This window comes from Micrasema longulum, unplaced genomic scaffold (genome assembly GCF_059751315.1).
Source record: "Micrasema longulum isolate JH-2025_06_02 unplaced genomic scaffold, ASM5975131v1 h1tg001547l, whole genome shotgun sequence".
NCBI classification, from domain to species: Eukaryota; Metazoa; Arthropoda; class Insecta; order Trichoptera; family Brachycentridae; genus Micrasema; species Micrasema longulum.
Window position 1 is genome coordinate 258,884 of NW_028278730.1, and position 26,686 is coordinate 285,569.

Genomic DNA, 26,686 nt, shown 5'->3' on the forward strand with positions numbered 1-26,686 from the left:
TTTTATTAACAGTTGCATTTGTTTTGCCATTATTCTCTCATGATCAGTACACAGCGTGGCAACCTGAAATTGACCTAAATAACAAAATCAGTTTAGAAAAGTCTCGTGCAAGTCAGAATTGTACTTTTGTTACAGTAATATAGTTTGGCCACGTATCTCGATGGGACTATTCATTTGAGCTAAATTTCATAAAAATGCAAAACCTAAATTCATAAATAAGGCGATCAACTACCACGTGGTATTTTCCTATTAGAAACGCGATTACCTGATGTTATGAAAAGATGCCATCTTCTCAAAACGCATCAATTTCCAAATATTTTTTATCCATCGCCAGCCGCCTGACCATTCTCCTTTCCCCCTTCAAGACCTCACACTATATTACAGTAAATGGAGCCTGATGAGAACTACATCTAATATAACTTATAATAATAAATTTTTAAAAAAACCTTTATTTGTACATTTTCAGGAAACTTTGCAGTACAATTTAATGCTCCAATCTTTACAGTGCGCAAGAAAACATTTATTGTATTCAATTTCCCGTAGGGCTGGAGTTTCTCCTTGAGATGCTAATGTCACTGAAATCAGCTAGTGACTAACCCTAGAAATGATTATTTCTGTCTATCTGTATCTGAGATGTCTATCTTTATTGAATTTTATATTTCTCAGGTGGATCCTTCTAAACCCGTGCTGGTTGCTGGAGATAAGGCAGCAGCGATGGCAAAGAAAACAGACAAGGAAGGTGTAATTCCATACAGCGATAATCAAATCAACTCCTGCAAGGAGCTTTCTGACAAACTCAAAATTAACCCAATCCAATATGTTCCATTATAGATTTATTTATTGAATTATTACGGGTTATGTGACAAGACAATACAATAATAATAATTATCATAGCCCTTTTGTATAAACATAAAATGACTTCAGAAATTTTTCTTTTCATTTAACTATTTTCCAAGTCCACTTATATTAGTCTCAAATTCTACAAAATATAATAATAAATTTATATTTTACAATCAAGAATATTTTGTTATTTATAAATAAAATCTGATTTGTATATCCTTTTAAAAATTTGAAATACTTATTTTTGTCCATTTTCATTGTGAGTTTACATCTTCTAAGATTTTTATTTATTTTTGTTATTGACTTATAAAACCAATAAATAATAATATTAATAGTTCATTAACAAGAATTACAGTTATTTTATCTACTACATGTTTAAGGCTATAGATTTCTCAGAATAATAACATATACCTATATTTCTAAAATATTTTATCTTGTAATGACATTTTAATAACTTTTTCACATTATGTGACTATTTATTATTCAATATTTTATTTTAATTATCAATTTTCTTCTTGAAACTTGTAAAATAAATAAACAATTATTGTATAATGATTATTTTGACACCGTGTGTTAATTAATTTTAAGATGTCCTTTTACACTTACAAAAAAAACTTTATAAATAAATATTATCGATACTTTTTAAGGCTGACCTTTAATAATTATGTATCCTAGCATCCATGTCTGTATCTGTACAATAGTATGTTATCAAATCATGTATGTATTTTCTTTTTACTGTTAACTTCATCATCCAATATTACTTTGTCAGATGAAGGAGCCACATGGAAGTCTTAACACTACCTTTGACTAGAATAGTTTATATGTAAATAAACTTTTCTAGTGACTATTGTGATTATTGTGAGATGTTGTATACATTACCATTTTAATTGGTCTTAATTATATTTGAATATAAGTTTTAAATTTAATATCTTTTACCAATTAGCGCTTTCACCCTCTAATTATCCTCTTCAGGCCAGTAAATATAATACGCTGTTTGTAATTTGCCATATCCAATGCTATTTCAATAATTTAAAAACATTCTAGAACACTGAAATTACATTAGGTCTCCAGAAGAATGATAACTGCTTTTCTAGGCATTCAAATAAATGGTTGTTTTGAAGGTGTAAATTGGTATCTTAGTTAAAATTCAGACTTGTCAAAATTTCCGAAAAAAACCTGATGATGATGTCATTCCTTAGGTATGTTAACGTTTCAAACTATATTTGTGTTTAATTATGACCAAACATGTTAATATTGGGAACTTAAATAAGTTCTCGCTCTTTTTTTGTGAAGGATATGTCTTTGAAAATATTGTCTATCGCTAGTGACTTTTGTCTCCCATCTAGCAAGCATCCCATGCCAAAAGGCAGCATATGAATACCATCTCCAATGAACGACTCATCTTTTGAGATAATCCACGAATCAAGCCATTTTTATGCTGCTCAGCCAGGCCATGATTCACCAATTGGAACAAGTGACAATCGGAAGGAGCAATGCCCAATGAATTGGGCGAGTGGGGTAGAATTTCACATTCAAGCATTTCCAAATATGTTTTAACTGGCCTTGCAACATGTGGTCAAGCGTTGACACGCCCCAAAATTACTTTGTCATCTCTTTTCTCATATTGCCGCCGTTTTTTCTTCAAAACTCGGCTCAAACGCTTCAATTTTAATCAACGTCACGCGATGTCCCGTGATGGTTTCATTGGGTTTGAGGAGCTCATAATACATTACACCTAGCTGATCCCATCAAATACAGAGAATGAGTTTGGAACTATGGATATTTAGCTTAGCCGTTGATGTTGATGCATGGCCAGGCTAGCCCTATGACTTTCAACGCTTTGGGTTATCATAGTACCCACTTTTCATCACCAGTCACGATATGATGCAAAAAACCTTTGCTTTTCTGCCATTGGAGTGGCTGTTCAAATGCGAAAAAATGCCGTTTGATGTTTCTCGGCTTCAATTTCTATGACAATTTCCTTGCTTTCGAATATTCTTTCCATTCTTAATCCTTTTAAACATTTGGCAACTGTTGTGTGATTAACTCCTAATGATTCTGCCAGTTCGTTTTGGGTCTGACGTGGGTCTTCATCGAGTAATGCTTCTAATTCTCTGTCTTCAAACTTTTTTGGTATGCCAGGTGCATTCTTTATCTCTTACTTCAAAATCATTACTTTTAAAGCATTGAAACCCATTTGTGACCAAATTCGGCATGTTTTTAATGCTATGAAAATATATGTTGTTTACACTTCGGTGGAATAACATAAATATACTGCCATTCCAAGCCAATGAAGGATGAATGATTCACGATGAAATTGGCCATAGTTTTTTTGATGTAAAAAGGCTAAGATAACATCAACTGTTGGGAAATAGCGAGAACTTATTCAAGGCCCTAATACTTTGACTGAAGAGATTACTATTACAAAATGTGCCTATCTTTTCCAAAGCTTTCTCAAATAATCAACGTAGAAAAATTATAATGACGACAAAATTGAACATTATAATGGCTTGTAAGTAATTAACGTGTTTTTTAATGAATTTTAAGTGAATGTTTTCAATCTTAGGGAAAATTTATTGTTATTTTGATTACATAATATAAAAAAGAGGCTTTGTAGTTCTATAGTGTAGTAAAACTAAAAAGAAATGAACTTGATTTTAGTGTTTCATAATTTAACAGTGCCTATACATTTTATCTGACAATAATATGGGAATTAATGTAAGTCACAATAACCCTTGTAAAATTAAGTACATTTTTTCTGTAAAATTTATGTGCAAATTATCACATTATCAGCATAAAAATATATAAACTTGTGTAGCTGCTTTACATTAATACTTAATCTGTATTAAATATTTACTGAGATTTTCCAAATATTTTTACATGACATTCTTTATCTTCTGGTTAGTGTTGAGCTACCAATTTTAAAGTCTCTGATTTCGCAATCATTATTCAACAGTAGAAGCCAAGTAGTGTTAAATCTTAATTGAATGTAACCAAAAATATTTAAAACAATATCAAAACCGTAAAACAGAATTTAAGTTAGGTAAGTAATTCTTAACCTTATAAATTTTTAAGTAAATACAAATTATAGCAACATATCTATGTTTATTCAATATTACTATGGTAGATAAATATTGTATGAATGTAGTACGTGATATGTGTAACACGAATTTCCTTAATTTTTTCCAATATTATAATATGATTATAATCATTGATTAGATAGTCCATATAAATCTATGCTGCTCTTAAAGATATCATATTAGTAATCAGTAGACACTTGTAATATTATTTATGTATGTAAGCATCATGAATTGCTTTCAACCTAATAAAGCCCAGCCGAAATCAAGTGAGGGTTATCACTAGAGCCTTTACAGGACACTGCAGATAAAAAAAAACACTTTGCTAGAATGAACCTTTCCGAAGCTTCTAAATGTAGGTCCTGCTGTGTAGATGAGGAAACACCTATACACATATATGTGAATGTGATGCTTTACATCATAAAAGAAGCCTCATTCTCGGGCGACCACTGGTTAAACCTCAGGATGTTAAGAAACTGGCCCCCAACCTAATAGCCTGATACTTTACAGGTTTTGGTTTGGAAAGGGGGATTCAGCGAAATGAGAACTCTCGCAATTCACACGGTAGCCAGGCTTTTTATAGACCTGGGCTTGGAGGACGAGAACTATTCATGGAAATCTGTCACTATAGATATTTACGGGTCGCAGTGACGTCAGGAACTTGTATAACACTGACCCCCCCATCTAAGAATAAGAATAAGCATTATGAATTCCAACTTTTTACAACTTCACTCTGTAGTCTGTAATAGGCGGCCATTTCTGTTTCCATTTTTGTAAATAAACGTGCTAATCACATGTTTTATAAGAACATATAACAAAATTACTGTAAAGCATTGTAGATAGGCATAGTATTCAACTTTGCTCAATATTTGTATGATTAACATATTCAAAAATGTATGTATACCAATAATAAAATACAAAATCAAAACTTGTATTTAAATACATAATCAAAGAACCAAAATTTGTCAAAAACAAAAACTTAGGAGAAAATTTTGAAAAAAATTATAAATTAATTAGCAACATGATAATATTGTAAATTGTTCACCTAACTTGTAAATCTCGTAAGTCCCAAACATGCTTTTGTTCAGGGTAAAATACAGTTCTCTTCGTAGGGATTTTTTTAAAAGCAATTTTATTTTTACCTCCTGTAATGGCACACAATTCTACATAGGATACAAGACTTGCTATACATGTATCCCTCTTGTTTTTTTAAATGATGAAGTTATGTTTTTTTGTAATCTTCAAATGGACATTTCACACCCCATTTGGAAGGTAAAATTTGTATAAATATGCAGGATTTAAACATAAAAAATATACTTATCTTTTCTATGCGAAGAATAATTAAATGAAAGAAAGTGATGCCATTACAACTATAAATCATTTTAACTGTAAAAGAAAGAGCGCGAAGATAGAACTTATAAAAAGAAAGAAAGAGACGCAGTTCTGTGTGTGACAACAGCATCCAGATGTGTTTTTCTCATTTATTCAAATCAGGCAGTTATTGTCCACGCTATGCGTAATTATATTTTTTTATTAATTTTGCCATTACAGGCCTAACATGCATGCATCTGCATGGCTTGTGATGTTAATGACCTTATCTCCCTTAGTATATTCACTATTTTTTTTTTATTCTTAAAAGCGTTTTTTTATATATTTATTCTGCTTGTGTAAGAAAAGGTTTTTGGCGTATATATTGTTGTGCTATATTTAGTTATAAAGGTGTTAAACTTGCTTTGTTTCTTTGTTGTTCTCAAAATGTGTTATTTTCTAAATGCTAATATTATTTATGTCCCAAATTGAGTTGTTGTAACTCTTGGGAATGTAATTCAACGTATTATACTTATAAAATACTTTGTATATGATTTAAAAATAAAAATTAAAAAATAATTTTAAAAAATTACATTAATGTTTTTATAAATTATGGAAAAGGAAATATTAAGCAATATGTCTCTATGTTTCTTTCTAAATGTCTGTACTTCAGAATATTCCGTCTTTTGCTTAATGTAACATGACATTACAGATTATAGCACCGTTTCCATAGGATTTTTTTAGCACATTTTTGAAAATAATGAAACATTGTACGAATGTATAAGTTTTACACACATTTAAATTATTTGAGGTCCTAAAAGAAAATGTTAAAATGTCATTTTTGACCATTACGAGTTTTACAAGTTAGGGTGACGAAATTTTTAGTTTAATTCTGCTATTAACTATATAATTATGTATTTTGTTTGTTTTCTTGCCCAATATCACATAGTTTTTCATACAGTAAAACATTTAATCCTTTGAACCAACTTAGGTTACTAAACTTATTAGTATTTTTTCATAGTGAATTAAGTGTAATTTTAATTGTGAATTAATTCTAATAACTTAATAATTAAAATAATTTTTTAATGATATAGTGAACTCTATCAACTAAAGTAATGATCAATAAATGAATTTTTAGATTTATCTTATCTCTCTCATTTTAAACTTTATAGGAATCGATCGAGATTCGCTCTCTACTCTACCACAACTTGAAACCCATTCTCTTGCACAGTTTTTAAAGTCTAGTTGAAAATGTTATTTTTTTTTAAATGTTTCTATAAACTAACTGGCCTCATGGTTTTTCAATGCAATTAATTTATTTAAAATAATAAATACATTACAAACTAAAATTCAAGATGTACATATTATTTTGTGAAAATACGTTAAGAGACACTTGTAAAAATAGTAGGAGAATCCTTCTCCGGAAACCCTCTCTGGATACATGGAACAGATCAACATCCACAGTGATGTTGTTCAGCATAGCGGTAGCCCTTCCAACAGGCATAACCATTGGCAGATCGGTCCTGTATATCAGAATATGAAACAATCTATGCTGACGCTGTCTTAGGTAATTATTAGGAACATACAAACCAATTCTCACCATAATCTCAGAATTATTGACCATATCGCGCAACAATCGATAAAAATGTATAGTCAAATACACATTCCTTCTAGTTTTTAAACTGTTGTAGCCGAGCATACCCTGAAGCGGTCGGGTAGAGCCGAGGATAATACCCGCACTCTCTCATGTAAAGATATCTCAGAAACTTCTTTCGGATTTTCTCTATCATAAGAGAGTAATTCAGTTCATGTGGTGTAATGGTCAGCGCATTCGCCTACCATGCAAGAAGTCTCGGGTTTGAATTCCCGACAACCATCAACCATGTCATGAATTCAAAAGGTATTTTTACACTGGAATATTTCATGGTCCATAATAGTAATTCTGATCATCTTACCTTTACGAAACAAAAAACATCAAGTTATGCTGCGATTGGTGTACCAATTCAGTGCTCTATGCACCATTAGATGCTGAAAGGGAATGATGATGATGATGTACATACCAAAACGCAGCTTTCTTTCATAAAAGAAAAATGTCTTAAAGAAAGGTCTTTACAATGTATTTATTCTTAGTGGTGGGGGTCAGTGCTACGCAAGCTTCTGACGTCACTGCGACCTGTGAAGATCTATTGTGACAGGTCCCGTGAATAGTTCTCGCCCCGCAAGCCCAGGTCTTTAAAGAGCCTAGCTACTGTGTGGAAGGCGAGAGTTTACATTTTGCTAAATATCTCCCTCTAAGCCCAGATCCGTAAAGTATTGGGCGAAATAATTTATGTAATAAAATATTTAAATTTGTTGCAGAGAGGGAAAACATTTTTGACTAGGGAATGTGGAAGTCAAGGCATTTACAGGGCTTATGACCTGTCATTGGCTGGTTTAAGTGGCCACTTTTCCTCAACTCTTCCATCTGTTGACTTTTGTGAAGTAAAAGAGCTGAAACCTTTATTATGTGGGTGAGATTCATCCAGCTGAACCAAATCACCTACTAGGCAACGCCTGAAAACAATTTTCCAATTTTTATACTTCTTCTTTTACCAGGTAGTTAATTCAACAATGTTTGAGTATGTCCAAATGCTTCAGACTAGCTGGATTTTCTCCCTAGGATTCCCTTCTGAAAATAATGTTTTCCCTCTCTGTTGCAATAAATTTTAAAATGAATAACTCCCATTTGATGTTTTAACATACACATCTCCTCAACTCTTCCATCTGTTGACTTTTGTGAAGTAAAAGAGCTGAAACCTTCATAATGCGGCCACTTAAACTAGCCAATGATGGGTCATAGGCGCTGTAAATGCCGTGACTTCCATATTCCCTTCTTAAAAATTGTTTCCCTCTCTGTTGCAACAAATTTAAATATGAATAGCTCCCTAGGGAGAAAATCCAGCCAGTCTGCAAGCATTTGGACATGCCCAAAACATTGTATGTAATAAAATGACTAAAAACATAGTTTGTCTTTGCAAAAGCTGTTTATTTTGTAGATAAATACATTCACAAGAAATATATAGCATAATAAATACCGTCCTACTAATAATTGATTCCGATAGAGATTTCTGTAATTTTACACACATTACATTTAGTAAATTATATTTCAAAATAATACTTTTTGCATAGTTAAAAAACCGGAAACTCGAGTCGAGTGTGAAAACCTTATGGTAGACGAATTACTGTCTCCTCTACACTATTAAGTTGCGTGTGTCAGAATAAAATAAATCTATTTGTAAAATGTAATACGACTTTAGCTCTTAATTATCTGTACACCTTAAACTGTCATGAAAATATACTAGTGATGGTCGTGAAATAAATAAATTGTGGTTATTTGTGAAACAACGAATTAATAAATAAATAAGATTAAAAGATGAAACATATTTTAAATACTGAAATTGGAATGCTGTAAATTTCGTAAGTCTAAAAACAACATAAAAACATTAAAAATGATTAATTTTAGTTATCAAAAGTTGGCACATATTCCTAGTCATCTATACAAAGATTATATCTCGTAGACAAATCCAAAAATACTTTGACATTTTTTCAAAACATCAGATTACAAATCCTAATACATTATCGATATTTACATAAGAATCCCAGTCTCCCTAAGTAAAATAGTTTGATAATGCTCTCGCTAGAAAACCACATACATACTTAATAGGAACTGACCAGCCAATTCAATTGCTAACATAGTACGTATGTATTTTTTACTAAATAAAATTAGTCATGTAACAACTCAGCTGCTTTGATTTAATCAAATATAATAAATATGTTATATTTAATTTTATTGGGAAAGTAATTGCACAGACGGTTGCAAGTATGTTTAGAATTATATTCGAATGGAACAGAATTATATTCCAATAATTATATTACTATGCAGAGTATTGGTTTTCGTCGCTCAGACGGACAACTATCATTATTTATACCATTCTGTTAATAAATCACAGAAATATCGTTGTAATAACTAGTTTAATAATAAGTTTGTTAGTTAAGAGCAGTTTAAACTCACTCTATTTTACAAAGGAATACTTACACAAATACAATTTACATTTCCTTACTCAAGTCACAAAAGTAACCCTACGTACGTTATTTATAAAAATATATATATTACAAGTTTTTTTTCATTTTAAATGGTGTTTTTTTTATTTATAAATTAAGCTAAGATCAAAATGGCCTGATTCGCTAGTTTTTACAGTTATATAATCTATGAATAATACTCAATGCATGGATGATTTGCGACTAGAATGAATGAGGATGGTCAGCCAGATGGTGGAAGATGAATCACTTTGTTCCAGAGGGATCACCCGTTCTTGCCGTTTTGTTACTAATTCTCGCCTGAAGGATCACTGCTCCTTAATCACTACTCGGTCTTGTCAGCATCACGCGGTCCTGCTCGTTCTTGCCTGCTTGTAACTCGGTTTGGTCTGCTGTTACTCGGTCTGGTCTGCTATTACTCGGTCTGGTCTGCTGTTGCTCGGTCACGCCTGAAGGATCACCCGGTCTTGCCTGCTGAATTACTTCTTCTTGCCTATAAACTCCACCATCTGGTTGAACTTATCTTCCTCCTCGTTTAGGAGTAGCGCCTGTAGGCACCCCTTAAAGTACGGTGTCGTGAAACACTGAAACCTGGAATAAATTTAACACTTCAATTAGTTTCATTTCATACATTAAAAATTTTATCAACTAATAAATATCGTCGGTTTTCTGATAAACCCTCCAAATGACAAATTTTTAGAAAACCAGTTAAAAATGCATCTCATTTTTCGATCTTTATCAACTGACAAAACCCTTTAAATTCTCCAAGGTTCAGTTTCAAAGTAAGCATGTATAAAAACTCACTAAACATACTTTTTTTTCCAAATGTAGTCAGAAAAAAACTATTAAAAGGCTATGGTAAAAAATCCTTTGCGTGCCCGTGATGTAACATCGTGTTACCACAAGCAAAAGACGGAATATTCTGAAGTGCAGACATTTATAAAAAAAACATAGAGACGTACTATTTAGTAATTCCTTTTCCATAATTTAGCCCTGTTATGGCAAAATAAATTTTAAATCATAAATACGCTGGACATTTTACATGCGTGCCTCCCCCACTCACTGCTAATAAACGACTGAATCTCTTTAACACAAACACCAACCACAGAACAGCGTCTCTGTCTTCCTTTTTATGAATTCTATCTGTGTGCTCTCTTTTATATAGATTGATTGCAGTATTGGAGTCACAATTATCTTCGCATGACAGGGATAAATATTTTCTATATTTTTTAAATTTTACTTGCGAAAATATCAATTTGGAGATTACAAATAATGTAACTTCATAATTTTAAAAAATTAGAGAGATATATCAAGTCTTGTGTCGTATGTAGACTAGTGTGATGTCATACACAAGAGTTAATTCCATTTACCAGATATTTTTTTCGGAACCTCAACTATTGAAACAATTTAAATGAACTAAGGTTGATTTAACGAGCTAAACATGAAAAAGGAAAACCGGAGAACACTTTTGTTCGGTCAAACATTAAAATAGATTTTTCTCAAAATAGACAATAAGAAGGTTTTATTGAAATACCGAAAATATGTTCTTCGGCCAAACTATACATTTAACCGTTCAATAAATATAACTTTCTCATCAATTCATAATATGGACTCATTTAAAATACTAACACCTGTTAAGTATGTCCTGTTTGTATGAAATCACAATAAACCAACTAGTTGATAGAATACTCTCAGCATTAAGTACCGATTGGTCGGTGTAATATTGTGCATAACACAGGTCAGACATATTACCTTTGTTAAATTAGTTTACTTAAATACTTCCTCAACCATAACTTGTCGCGGGTATTTATCATATCTCTCTCTATAAGCAGTATAATTATTTATAATCTACTAATATGGTAAGTTAAATTATACACTATTAAAGATTGATAAAATAGATATGAGGTTAGTTATTAGGTACCTAGCATAATTTCACATAAGCCATTGATAAAATGTCTGATCTGGAAACTATTTCAATCTTCTTAGTAATCAAAAAATATATATTTGGTTATCTTTCTACTCTTTCGGGTAAGGGCACATAAGTTAAAGTTTTATATTTCATATCTGCAATACACATACCGTAACCTTTTTAAATATATTCTTAAATCTATATTATATTAAATTTAACAGTTTATCAAAATTATTTTTACTGAATATTGTCTTTTCACAGTTTCTCATTTTTATAAATGAGCAAAAAAATAAAAATTACGATCGTAATGGAATTATTATTTTTGCTCTACGAGGTAAGATAAATTTTCAATAAGTTTAAAATACACGTATTTTTAACTGTCTTAAAACAAGACATTTCGCGCCCCATAGGACAAACGGCAAGTATTAAGTTACCGCGCCATACTTATATACACTTAGAAGCGCACTTGTCAGGCATGATGTGTGTGTTGTCAAAATGACGTGATGCCAACTGCGAGCCGTTTTGTATGTATCCGTTTTTAAACCCGAAAACTATTAATTTAAACTTGTTTTTCACATATCCTTTATTGAATAATAATGTTGCGTAATGGATTTACTAAATTATAACAGTTTTCGTAATTCTAAAATTTCCAAGTTGTCTAATTTTTTATTTTTTATTTTTAAACTGAATAACTTTTAACCTATAGTCCTTAAAATGCAACATGATTAGAACGACAGTTGTCAGAAAAAGTGACGACATAACTTTGTAGTAACGTCAAAGGAGTTATTTATATTAACACACGAAAAATCATTTGTATCTGGCGTGTCAATTCATTTTTTTAATACAATGCTTGAAACATAAATCAACATTAATATGTAAAATCAGCTTTAAAACTTAAATAAACCTAATTATTAAAGACGTTCTTACAAGATTACATCATTTTGCAAAAACGTTAGAGATGGGACAAATTGATCAATGTAAATTGATAGAAAAAAAAATTAATACATTCGATGTTGTTCATGAAACAAGTGTAAATGTCTCATTTTTTGGTGAATAATTGTGTTAAACACACAGTATAATTGGCTTGTTTTTACGTTTTTTATATCAATTCTCGGAAACAGAGTTTCATGGTTGCATGAAATAACTGATAAAATCGATTTGATCAGTGATCAGTAATTTTTCATCACTAATGAAATTAGTTTGACAGCGTTTCTAATCAAGCTATATTTTAAGGACTATAGTGTATTTTTTTAAATTAAAATTATTATGTATCAAATGGTTTGCGAATTCAGAAAAATTGTTATTTTTATTTAAAATTATTATTTAAAAGAACAATATGACAAAAAGACTTGACTTATTAGCTTCATATGTATCGATATAATATTTAGTAAACACTGTAAAAATAAAATACTTGTCAAAGATGCTTTGAAACCAGTCGGTAGAAAAAAAAGTGGTTTAAAAAACAATTGTTTTATTGTAATGAATAACCACAAAATAAGTGCTTCAAATATGAATTCAATAAAAAAATATATAGATTTACTTTTTACTTTAGAAAAATGATCAAAATGCCATTTTCACAGATACTGGAAAATCAAAGAAAAACAATCTCAAAACTTTACGTTACATTATTTACACACTAGTAAAACACATTCAGGAAATAAGCTATTGTGCAAGAAATAGTATTGTGTATATACAATAGTCTAGGAAACATAAAAATGGGATTATTTACATTAATTATTTACAGATGAGTGTATTGGGATCTCATTTCAGAAGCTTTAACAATATAATAAATACCAACAGAGCCACAATTTTTTACTGCTTTGATAAATCGCTGTTAGTAGATGCTTCAGAATCAATTTCCCACTAAGACCTAAAGTAAGTATTATGCCAAAGAACAGAAGAAAATAAGTATTGAAGGAGAACACTGCAGCGGGTGAAAGCTTGCTAGAAGGAATAGTAAAGTTGACACAGAAATATTGTTATTTTTTATTTACCGTTTCCCCCAAATGGATAGAAAATAAATAAAAGGTGTATAAAGAACAAAACAAAATAAAATCAGTAAGATGAAGGATGGAAGGAGTGGTAAGGTTAAATTATAATAAAAAATATTGAACCTTAACCCAGTAGAACATTGTAAGTATTTAATAAAGAATATGAAAAGAGCGTTGTAATTCGGAATGAAATTATTTCTTATTTTACAATGTTTTGACGGAAATAAATCAAGAATAGCATCCTTTTAATTGATCAAATAGAATTAGGAAGAATTTTCTTACGAAAAATAAATATGAGGCGTGTACGAGACCTTAACAGTTTTGTCTTATTTAGACTTAATTTAGAAATATTCCATTTTCATAGCATGAAGAATAATATTCTTCGATCTTTGAAAAATCATTTGTCCAAGCTCTCATAAATGTATTTAAAAATAATATGTAAAGATAGAATTCATCATCATCATTCCCTTTTCGCACCCAATAGCGCATAGGGCACTGGATTGGTACACCAATCGCAGCATATCTCGATCAATTTTGTTGAATGACGGTAAGGTGATAAGTCTCACGCTTCGGGTACCAGTCCAGGGACTATGAAATATTCCAGTGTAAAAACACCCTTTAAAGAAATATTTCATGTCAACCATGTCGGGAATCGAACCCGAGACCTCTTGCGCGGTAGGCAAACGCGCTGGCCATTACGCCACGAGGCCGACCACCAAAGATAGAATTAGATCTACAAATTAGAATTGGTTTCACATATCGTCATGATCGCAGAATAATGACGGGTTTGCGAAAAATGCGACATTGACATAATTTTTTTTTTTTTTTTTATGTTTGTAGCACTAACTTTGTAGTTCATTGTTATGTTTAAAAGGTATATTTGTGAAAATTAAAAAGGGTGGTTCATAAAACAAAGTAATTTTATTTATACCTTCAAAACATTGACTTTCTTTTATATTTGTTCTTGAAGAGGTTTTATAAAGGCATGAAATTCCGGGCTTGAAAAAAATATATATCGCAGTATACTACAACCGGTGACTTCAAAATCAGCATTTGTGAGTTACCCATTAAAAACATATTTGTATATTTCTCTATGAATGTGACAAACAGATGAATCCAGATTCGTTTTAACCATTATTATGATGATTTGAATGCATGACTGGTCTATTTGTAGCAATCATAGAGGAGGATAAAAAATAAGTTTTAATGGGTAACTCACAAATGCTGATTTTTAAATTGCTCAGTTATGGTAATTACCCAACGATATATAACTAACCCAAATATCAGAAGATATACGTTTGTATTTATTGAGTTGTGACAGTGTCCAAAAAAACCGCTCTCATGTAAAGTTGAAGAAAATCAGATGCGTCGTTGTTTTACGATCATGACGATATATCTTGATTACATGAACAACAAATGGATTCCAGTAATCTGAAGATAGAAAATATCGTATGCTAGCATTTTTATTTTTAAAATGTATTATTTCATTTGATGGTGTTAGTGAAGCGAATAATGTTACTGGGAAAAGGTTCAATTAGTAAAAAGGGATAAAATAATAAAAGGGGATTAAATAATACCTAAACCCCCGGGTCTGCCCCGTGCAGTTGTTTGATCCACGTCTGGATCTTGGTCACCTCATCCGTCATCTGGAGAGCCTCCAAACATCCCTTGAAGTAGTCGGACGTGAAACAATTATTTCTGGAAATCAACAACATGGATATTTCAACTTTCAACGCAATTTTAAATAATAATTATTAAAACAAAAAATATTTATAAAATAATAATGAGTAATTTGCTTCTTAGAGTCTTAATTTCTAGATTGTTAGATTGGAAACTAACACTATGGGTCTCGGTCAGAAGATTTTAGATCAGGCGAGGTTAGGTTAGGTTGCAGACTTGGGTAAAGTCAAATTGGTTAGGTTGAAAACTCTGAAGATCAGGATTAATCGACACTACGAGTAGATCAGATCGGAAAGAAAACTTATAATAGAACTAAGTCAGCTAAGGTAGAAAAATATACTAACACAGTAGGTCAGGTCAGGATGAATAGACTATTGTCAGGTTAGGTTGAGTATGAAAACAACTGCCGTACAGTTAGGTTAGGTAAGACTACATGATCATACATGGTCAATATAGTGCAGGCAATTGGTAAAATAAACCAAAATAGGGAACAAAATGTCGAACACTCTTCTAGTGGAACGGGAGGCCTGTTGACAGTAGTATCCTGAAGAGTTTTAAGTGGTTTCCTCTCCACATGAGCAAATGCTGAGAAGTATCTGATCGGTCCACATGAGAATATCCTTCCTGATCCTAACAGTTTAGCTAAAATAAAGTAATATAAAAGCAGAGAAATCCTATTTTTGAAATATAAACCTTGTATATTATAAGCAAGGTAAAAAATAATGCAACTCCCTTATAAAAAATTTAAAAAAAGGTAAGACACCGGTCTTAAGTCAAGGGTTTCATTTTTAAATGCCAGTTGCTTTATTTTTTTTTGGCAAAGGGTATGTTTCTTCTAGCTGCCCTAACTACATATTGTGTGAGGATCAGCAAAATAGTGGTCTGTGACCTTATTAAGGAACTTCTTCACATTTATTTTTTAATGAAGAAACCACAGAAATCTTATTCGGGTGATGCCGTACTATTGACAGATATCAACAGACCTTCCATTTCACTCGGAAAATGGATGCATCTTCGGAACAAATCCAACACACACGGTATCACCCAAAAAAGGAACATATTGTTATCTTAACTCGATTTCAAGGATTTTTACCATCGAGTCGAAAATACTCATCCAGGGTGCCAGTTCTAATTCATACACAGGACGTGGAATATACCTGACATAATCACTGAATACAATGCCTATCGTGTTTGGACGTTCGATGATCGCACCCAGAAGCCATGTTCGGTTACCTGCAGAGCGTGTGCAGCTGCGGCTCCCTGAAGAGGTTGTAGCAGTCGTCGCAGATGCGGTCGAGGCGCGCAAAGATGCTCTTGTCGTACACGCCCTTGCACTGGATCTCGAAGAAGGATCTCTTGGTGAGGTGGTGCTGCAGGGGGGGCTGCTGCGGCTGCGCGGGGCCCGCGGCCGCCAGCGCCACCAGCGCCGCCGCCCACACGCCGCCCCACCACCTAACGACCATCTGCAATAACAACAAAAAATTGTAAAATCATAGACTTAAGACGGTTTGGCCGATTTCTTACCCAACCTAACCTAACGACATTTTTGTAAAATCATAGACTTAAAATGGTTTGGCCTATTTCTTACCTAACCTAACCTAACGACATTTTTGCAAAAGCATAGACTTAGAAAAAAAGAGGAAAGAGGAAAGGAGGAGAGATTAAGGAAGAGAAAGGAGATGTTTCTTCAGACGTGATTTAAACAGAGATAATGTAGTAACATCTTTGATGGCGGATGGGAGATGATTCCACAGTCGAGCCGCATGGACACTATTTGAGTTAGAGAAGAAAGAGGAATTGTGGATGGGTATCAAGGGAGTGCCTTGAGAATTAGAGCGAAGAGGCAAACCATGAACTGATAAGCGTTGAAATTTTTCACGCAGGTATATATCCTAAGACCAAAAATGTACCTTATGCATATATTCTGAAGTCATTCAAATTTATCGAGTTGCTCACAGCTTAAATCAGTCATGGAAACATCAGCGTAATCTAGAATGGGTAGTAGTAATGCTTGTACAAGAGTGCATTCACACTGAAAGTAGTATTTTAAAGTCAAAAATAAGTTTAAATTGAAAATAAACGCAGATAATATCAATAGCAGGTTATTTTAACAACAGCAATTATGATAACTTCACACAAACATTTAAAAAAACATGTAAATAAAACAAGATGTTCTTTAACTAAAAACAAATACTAACGCAAGCAATATGCTTATTATTTAGCATATCGAGGGCGCGCTGGAACCTAGACAATGCATATTTTCAGCAGCTTGTTATAATTATGTTCATAGCTGCACATCGATAGGGACGAGGTTGTCAATTTTTTTAAAGTTCGAGATTAGCAAAAATTTTCAAATCTGCTTTCCTTCCATACTTTTCACTTTTATTTGCTTTTTATATATAATCATAATTTTTATGTTTTTTTTTTTCATTATGTATTTTTGTTTAATTTAATTTAGTACGTACTAATATTTGGCATATGATTTATTGCTTCTATTTCTTATATTTCTTACTATAGTATTGAGAATACATATCTCAATTATCATTTCAATAATGCTTTTATATATTATTTTTTTTCTGTTGATTTAAATGATACTCTTATTTTGTTTTTTTTAATACTACTATATTTTACAATTATTTTATTGATAAATGTCTCGAGCAAGTAGAAGAATTTGTGTACCTGGGAAGCATGTTTTCAAGAGATGGAAGAGTAGAAAAAGATGTTGAAAGAAGAGTGAATGCGGGCAACAAAATGAACGGAGCACTAAGCACAGTAATTTCTAATAAAAATATGTCAATCGAAGCTAAACTGGCAGTGCACAACGGAGTTTTAGTCCCAACACTTATGTATGGAAGTGAAACATGGAACTGGCAGAGGAAGGATGAAAGCCGAGTGAACGCGGTTGAAATGCGATCTCTTAGACGAATGTTGGGAAATCAATGTATGACAGGGTTACGAATGATGAAATCAGGCGAGAGTGTAAATCTGAGACAAGTATAATTGATAAGATTAAGAAAGGGTCTCTGAGATGGTTTGGTCACGTAGAACGAATGGACGACGAGAGAATGGTAAAACAAGTATATATGGCAAAAATGAACGGCAACGTTAGACGAGGACGACCAAGGAAGACGTGGCATGATCAGATAAACCAAAATCTTAAGTCTGGTCATGTCAAAAGCAGACAGAACCGAAGGGCATGTATGACAAGATGTATGAATGTGGAAGAGGCTAGGAGTGTATGCCAGGATAGACGTGTGTGGCGGTCCATTCTCTCTGCCTACCCCTACGGGGAAATGGCGTGATGGTAGTAGTAGTAGTAGTAGATTTTAATGATACCACTATTTTGTATATTTGATTATGTGTGATTCTTAATTTGCATAATTTATATTTTAAAAATTATTCCTGATTATCTTTTTTTGCATTGTATTCTTTGGAATTTGATAATTTATTACATTTACCTTTTTTCTAGATTGTTATTCTATGTCATAATAATTTGATGTATTTAATTTTACTATGTATTTTTATTGTGGCTTGACACGGGCATAGCCTAAAAAGCCTTAATAAGTTCATAAATATTCAATTTTGTAATTTTGAATGAATAAATAAATAAATAAACAGCTATTCATAAATATGCTGCCAAATAGTCATCTGTCAAACAGGAGCGATGTTTTTGATTCCATTCATTGTATGAAATGTAGATTAGCGGAGGAAAGTGGATGCAAAAAGTTGGGTATTTTTCTTCACAAAGTAAATTCCTATTTAAAAAAGGCAGACGGCCAACTAAGAATTAATACGCCGTCGACCGGTCAAGTATGGTTGACACTTTGACCACCCATGGTTTACGGTATGTAAATTAATTATTTATTATTATTTTGTATATTTGATTATGTATGAATCTAAATTTGTATAGTTTATATTTGATTATTTATGTCTGATTTTTTTTTACGTTGTCATCCTTGGAATTTGATTATTTATTATTTAATTTGTTTTTCTGGGTTGTTGGATTGCATCTCCTGTCATTATAATTTAATTTAATTCATTTTACTATGTATTTCTTACTCTTAATTATTATGGCTTAACACGGGCACAGCCTAAAAAGCCTTAATAAGTGTATTAATATTTAAACGAGTGTAATTTTGAATGAATAAATAAATAGTGACAGAATTCATGTATCTTGTTCGGAGAACCATATTGCTTCCTTCAATCATCAACAGATGGCCTGTGAACGCAAGTAGATTATTTAAATTATTTTATGTCAAAACGAAACGCCATATTATAGCTATGTAGCAAATAAATGCCCGTCATGTACGAGGTATGAGTATTTTGGCACTTCGATCACGTCCATTATAAATAATGTTAATTGAGTGGTGACGAGTAGCGCTGAGTGGGTGATATTCTGCCATTTTCTCGGAAGAAATTCCCCGCCGTGAGCCACGACTCCGGAAGAATGGAGAGTTGGAGAGGTCTCAGACTCTCAGACAGACGCGAGCGCCTCTAATTTCCGATAATATTTTTTATTTTTATTTATTAAGGAAAAACAACGTTGTTATATAAGAATACAAAATATAAAAAATAGTACAGACATCCAGTTAAAGTTTTTCACAAATATAATGAGAAAACGCGTTGCACAGTAAAGAGAAAAATAATATATTATATAAGACATGAGAAAAAAAAAGGTTGTAAGAAGGTTAAGAAATGAGGAAATAGACTGGAGGAGTGGGGGAGAGGGATTTTCATAATATAGTTGACCATTATTTTGTGCCTTTTTATACATACAGGTGTTCTTTAAACCCTGTCACATCCGAATTCACAATGATCAGTATGGGCATAAATACAAATTACCATATTTTAAAAAATATTTAGAATAAAGAAAATTTTCAAAAATAAAATATTAAAATAAACAAATGGTTGCTTACTTCTGCAGGGGAGAAGTGAGGGGAGCGCTGCGCAGTATATATTTATAGCACACTCCCTACTTCCCCCTTCTCGTTTCTCCCCTGCAGAAGTAAGCAACCATTTGCTTATTTGATATTTTATTTTTTTAAATTTTATTTGTTCCAAAAAAATATTTGAAAATGCTAATATGTCTTCTTGCTCATACTGATCATCGTGGTTTCGGATGTGACAGAGTTTAATGAACACCTGTATAGATAATGTGCATTTGTGACGGTCAGTTTTTTATACGTGACTTTTATTTTATTGCAATATAAATCATTTACATATTATATTGTTAATTAATCATTTAGTTTGTGACCGTTTAAATTTAAATAGAGCGCCGTCACGAATTTTAACGTCGTAATTATCAAAGCCAAACATGTCGCGTTTTCCTAGGGACATTTTTTAAATAATAACTTTTTTAAAGTTATGTATATAATTGGAAAATACAATTAATTTTTCTTAAGTGGGCGATCGCGCCAACAGCTACACAAAAAGTTAGGCTTAACTTTAATCGATTTTCGGTATTCGCGAATTTTATCTGATAGCAGCCATCGAGTCGAAAACACTCGTCCAATGTTCTGGTTCTATTTCACACACAGAACTGTGTTCTTCATCCGACTGAACACATAAAACGATACCTTATATTATACAAGCATGTTTTGTTCATCTATAATAAACTTAGAATCAGGAAGTAGAAAGTTCAGTCCTACTGGGAAATTGGATAAAAAAATGTTTTCCTACGCGCGGTAAAAATTAAAGCAATAAATTGTACGGCATTAGTTTTTGAAAATGTACGATAAAAACAATATAAAATACTTTGAACGACGTCACTTCTTCATATGAATCAACCAATGATAAGAGAGTTGTGAAAGATTTTCAGTTTACGGTAAGTCAATGGACTAATTGGCAGAACTGCCCGGAAGAAGCGGAAGAAAACTTGAGATGTTACGCGCGGAGTAATATCAAAAATACAAAACTTTAAAAAATAATTTTTCAAAACAATTTTGCCTTAATTCAATAATATTTTAACAAATAAAAAAAACCTTTTAACTTCTTTATTAAAACTGGCCCATTGTCAACAGGACGTGCATTATGTTTCCTACCGCAAAAGCATTGAATATAATAATATTATATAATAATATTATATTCAATGCTTTTGTTTGTCAATATGGAGTAGAGTATTTATTTTGTATAGTATTTAGAGGTACGTAGAGCCAATTTGTACCTGTCCGGCAAAAGTCTAAGAAAATGACTGTCAATGAATTCGCAATAAGTGACCCTGTAGATTGAGTAATATTCGGCATTTTCGGCGGGAGGACAAATTTTGCATTCATCACGTTTTTTTGTGACGACACGAATCAACGGAAGCCCATTACAAAGTGAGTCATGAGACATGAGATGGTTTGAAATATTATACCCTACGCTGAAGTCATCCAAATAAAATTAAAATCTAACTACCAAACTAAGCCAATTTTTTTTTATGTATCGTGTTATCTGCGCTATGATTTGTTGAAGTTTTGTATTTCTGAAATAACTCCGCGTGTGACGTCAGAGGTTCTTCTCTCTCAGCTCTTTCAATAGGTTTGTTTACGGTAAGCAAACCGGATATCCTTCACAGCTCTCATATCATTGGTTGGTTCATATGAACCTGTGATGTCGTTCAAAGTAGTGCGTTTTTACTAAATTATTTTTTTGTACATTTTTAAGGAGCTTAGACGTACAATTTCGTGCTCTATTTTTTACCGCGCACAAGAAAATATTTTTTGTATTTAAGTTCCTCATTCGCTTGCTGAATACGGTTTCTACGCATAATTTAGAAATAACACTACTTAAAATAGAATACTGTATTGTTATTTTCTGTTTTTTTCTTCAGTCTCTTTTTTGGAAAGTTACATTTATAAGATTAACTGAATACAAAAAAAAACATACATCATCTTCTGTAATTATATTAATTAATGTGTATATTTTTTAATCCGTACATGTCGGCAGTTTAGCAACCATCTCCCTTCTTTTCGTTAAGTTTTTACTGGTGTTATTCTACCCAATTTTCACGGTCTACATTACGTAATTGGTTGGAAAACCCGTAAAGAATTTCTGACTACGGTTTTTAAATAAATAAATAATATAAAAAGCAATTAGTATGACAATTTGATATTAAGCCGATCGTGGTATAAATATTATGAAATGTTGGTATTCTTTAGGTGACCTTTTACGATGCAATATAATATTTTAACCCAAATTAGAATATGCTATAGGACCTTTGGTGTCAGGTTTCAAAGTCCAGACAGTTTCATTGGATGACACAAAAAAAATGCTTTTGGTTTTTGCACATTTTTATAAAAGAATTCATTTTTGCCTATAATTTATTATTGTTTCAAATTTATTTATTTGTGAATTAACGTTCTACGTCGAATTATACATATTAAGACTTTTCAATAAATCGTAGGGCAGAGAGTAATTCAATAAATAAAAATAAACAAGACTTATTTGATTTGCACTTTTTTAAATAAGTCATGTAATATAAAAAAAATAAACAAAAAAATTATTATAAAACCAAGCTCTTAAAGTTATTTTAAAAAACTGATTCACAAATGTCAATTTGATGTTAAATTAATTAAAAGTGTGTACAAGCAAATAATGTTCAACAATACGATGATGTTTATATATTGTATAAAATTACTTATTTTTAAAAAACACAGAATTTTGGGGGAAAAATTATCAAAGCCTACATAACCTTGATCACAATACCAGAGAAAGGGAAAAAATCAGACTCCTATTTAGAAAAAAGGCAAAATTCAATTTTATATAAGGCAGTAAAAAAATATTATGAAAAGGGAAAAAAACATTTGTGAAAAAAAAAAAAAAAAATCAAAGAGAAGGTTAAGAAATATGTGTTAAATAAGTTTTAAATGAAATATATGTACATTGTTATTATTAGAGCACACGTAAGAATATATTTATGTGTGCCCTATTTCAAGATTAAAAATAAATAAAAATACTATATAATATGCCATTTTCTGGCGGATTTTCTGTGTGTTCAGTCCTGGGTTCGATTCCTGACATGGTGGACGTGAAATATTGGTTTCAAAGGTTGTTCTACACTGAAATATTTGATTGTTCCTGGACTGGCGCCCGAAGCGAAATACTTATCACCCCACCTTCTATCAAAAATGATAATGATACGCAGCGTTTGGAGTAGGTACGTACTAATGCGATACTCTATGCTGTAACGTATATATGTCATCTTGCCCCGTTTTTAAGCACCGCGCGAATACTTACATTTCCCACAATATATTTTGTAGCCTCGGTAAACATCGGCCCGTATCTGGCAACGAAAATGTTTAAAACCGATCATTTGTTCAAAATATAACGGAGAAGGCACTATTTGCGCTGTGCTTAAAAACGGGGCAAGATGGAATATATACGTTACAATGCACCACTGGATGCGTATCCGAATGACGATAAAAATCGTTTTTTAAGGAAAAAATACAACAGTAAAATACGTACCTACGTTTTTATCTCAGCGTAAAGTTGTTGAACTAAAAATTAATATTTACATAAAAATGAATTAAATCTACATAATAAGGAAAATATTTGGAAAATCAGTTGTATTTTATTGAAAAATGGGTGGAGATAGAAAAACTTGTATAAACTTGCCAATATTGTGGAAATCACGTACGTTAAAAAAAATATTATCTAGAATACTCGTACATATTTATCCAGGCGGATAGTGGGCAAAAATACAACCGGAATTCTGGACGTGTACTCTTATGTATTTATTTAGATAGTTGTAAAAAAAAAACTTAAACAACTAGTTATAATTAACATTATAATCAATATGCATTCCGCGCTTGAAATATAAACCTTGTACATATAAAAATAAACGAAAATGCAATCAAAAATATATTAGACCTTCATATATCAGCTAATAGCTGCCTATTTCTCTAGTGACAAATACATTTGTACAAATCTTATTGGATGAGAGTAGACATTGTATTTCTATATGAATCGATATTATTAGAAAACGAAGCCTCAATTTATTCTCAAATGAATCAGCTATGTTACGAAATAAGTTATTAAACGCAGAATAGCGACTCAGTCGGCAAGAAGACTTTAAACTTCTGCTCCAAGGTTGAATTCTATTCGAAAAATTTGCATCACTCAGAGGAAATGCTGTTCTGAAGGCAAATGCGTGTAATCTGTAATCTTGTACAAATCGCAGATCGACAAGTCTTAGTACTTGGTCAATAGTCATGCGAACAGCTTAGAAAACAATAGGCAGGAATTATATGAACGCAGCATCATTGCACGTAGATATTGGAATCCAATAATAATCTTACTGAAATCAAGGTATCTGCCTGTTAGACGCAATAAAATGTAAGAAGCATCAGACATTTGAATTTCAAGTGTTACATGTCATTTGTTTTTAATATTGTTGACTCCCCTTCGTGCTGCTGCGGATATCCTAACCAATCTTCTGAACACATCCTGTGGTCTTGTCCCTTTCCTCTTCTCTGATATGATTACCGAATGGAGCTTCTCGCTACTATCCGTGGCCCTGTTATAGGTCCTGTCGGATATACAGATCTGGTGGCTTCTAAAAAGAATTTCAAGGCTTTTAAAAAGTTTTATAATCATTTCGGCGAATTGATCATGTCCAATCAATTTAATCCCAGTTAGTGAATAATTCACCTCCCTCTCTTCTCAATCCAATGAAGTACATATTATGTACTTCTGGATTACTTTCTTTCAGCACAAAGATGCTAGGGCTACCAGATTTCAGAGAGCTCCTTCGGGCAGCTTTTCTCATTTGACAACGAGCAAATTTTCCGTGTATGTGGGCACCGCCAAGGAGACTTATGTCCTCAGATGCGGTGTGCGGTATGTGGTGGGTAAGCTGTTACATGTCTTTATACTTTTGTTACATAGAATTAAGAATAGTCCAGAAAACGCATACGCACATCAAACAGAAGGCGACTCAACTACTCATAAATGAGAAAAATAACAGAATCTCAAAACTCATTGTACAAGGGATTGAAGCTGTACAATGAGTAACCTGAAGAAATAAAGGAAATAGAAAAAACTGAAATATTTCAAATTAATTTGAAAAAATATGTTCTTGAGAAATTTTGATAAGAAAATTGTAATATTATTAAAAGTTTATATTAGTTCTTAAGATGTTATGAACTTACTTAATAAAGCATGTATAAATAAATAAATGAGTAGGTTTACGTTTTGAGACGTAGGTCAGTACGCAACTTCTGATTTGAATTCAACTATGCCGTGTTGTGCCCTTTTAAAGTTTAGAAATACTGCTAGGATCTTAAAGAAGCTGGATGCAATCACATTTCATCTGTAATTTGCAAATGAATGTGTATATAACAAATGCATTACTTAAAAATTGAATTATTTTTCCATCTGTCAGATTGTCGAAGAAACACAATGGAAGTTTTGTTAGTGTTTCCAGGGTAGTAAATTTTTTTACCCTACTCGAATGCGAGCGGCGAAAGTAAGGCGGAGGGGGGGAATTATTGGACACAGTCCGATGTATTCAAATATGATTCTACGCTCCTTCTGGACTATTCTTAATTCTATGTTTTGTTATATATTTATTTTTTTTAAAACCTGTCAAGGTTACATAAACATATTATAAATGTTATGTCTCGTCTGGTTAGTAAAGTCATCATGTGCTTATTAATGTTAATGTTAAATTTGTCTCCTGCTTTTTTGTAATGTGGTCACATAAGGTCATTGTAGTGATTTTAAACTGTTCAGTATTTATCTTTGCTTTTTTAATGCGTTAGTGTTGTTCTTGTCTGGTATTATATTTGTGTATGTCAAAATTTTCGGTGTCTGTTATGCCATGACTTTTATCGTCTCAACTTTTAGGTATTTTATAGCAAACTGACGTGTTTTTTCCTACAATTCAATAGTGGGGACCAACTTACCTAAGCTATATATTAGTTTCATGATTTTATTTTGTTGTCTTTGAATCCTCGTGACGTCTGTCTTGTTGCCGGTTCCCCGGAAGGCGATCATGTAGCTCAGTTTACTTTCAACATAAGCCTCGTACAAAATGATTTTTTTCCTTTTATGGTATGTGGTCTTTAATTTTGTTAATGGGGCTATGTAATGATTCTCTGGAACCTATCACAATAGATCTTCACAGGTCACAATGATATCAGGAGCTTGTACAGAACTGCCCTCCACCTCTAAGATTAAGAATTTAATGATTCCTCTACTTTCGTTCATTAGGTATTTTTTATTCATTAACATAATAGTATTATCTAAGTCATTATCCATCCTATTTACATATTTAGTTCCCTACTCATGCATTTTCCATGTATTAAATGTACGTTTTGTGTGTTCATAATTTCGATACAGTGAGGTCTATCAATAAAACTTCTACGTTTATAGATATTTTAGCCTCAACCATCTCTGGGGAACTTTTTTGAGAAGATAATGTAGAAATAACACACTGCAACATTCAATATTCTGCCCATAAATTTCTTCACTTTTATCTGTTGATTATTCTGAAGTGAAAGAGTGTATCACGGTGGGTGAGATTTTCTCGAATTATTTCACCATGCGTACTAAAAAATCTCCGACAATACACTCATTTTTCTAAAGCACTTAATGACAGATTACACTTCCATATTTCCTTCTAGAACTTTCATCCATCTGTTTTAAGTTTATATAGAAAAACCGCGCCTTCTAGGTTCGCGCCTACACGTCTAGTGGGTTATCAACTATGTATGGTACTTATATACCTAAGAAGGTACTCGTGCCTGTAAATAAGAATTATAACATTATGTTCATACGTACATACAGCTGTTTGTCGGGTTATAAAGCTGTCAAGGAACTGG

At 32.2% G+C, this 26,686-nt stretch overlaps 2 protein-coding genes across 6 annotated transcripts in view; one reads left to right on the forward strand and one right to left on the reverse strand.

The window, feature by feature from the left end:
- The window catches only part of LOC148274952 (uncharacterized), a 39,856-nt gene extending 30,612 nt beyond the window's left edge, over window positions 1-9,244 (forward strand). For both annotated transcript variants that reach the window (XM_088236378.1, XM_088236379.1), the window contains exon 10: window positions 667-9,244. In XM_088236378.1, the coding sequence (XP_088092504.1) occupies window positions 667-831 (165 nt within the window). In that variant the 3' untranslated portion in view covers window positions 832-9,244. The remainder of the gene's footprint in view (window positions 1-666) is intronic.
- ITP (ion transport peptide) overlaps window positions 8,230-26,686 on the reverse strand; it is a 147,717-nt gene continuing 129,260 nt past the window's right edge. For 3 of the 4 annotated variants that reach the window (XM_088236380.1, XM_088236383.1, XM_088236381.1), the window contains exons 2-4: window positions 16,116-16,345; window positions 14,780-14,900; window positions 8,230-9,893 (exon numbers count right to left, since the gene is read on the reverse strand). In XM_088236380.1, the coding sequence (XP_088092506.1) occupies window positions 14,780-14,900; window positions 16,116-16,345 (351 nt within the window). In that variant the 3' untranslated portion in view covers window positions 8,230-9,893. The remainder of the gene's footprint in view (window positions 9,894-14,779; window positions 14,901-16,115; window positions 16,346-26,686) is intronic. The other variant, XM_088236384.1, reaches the window with a different exon arrangement.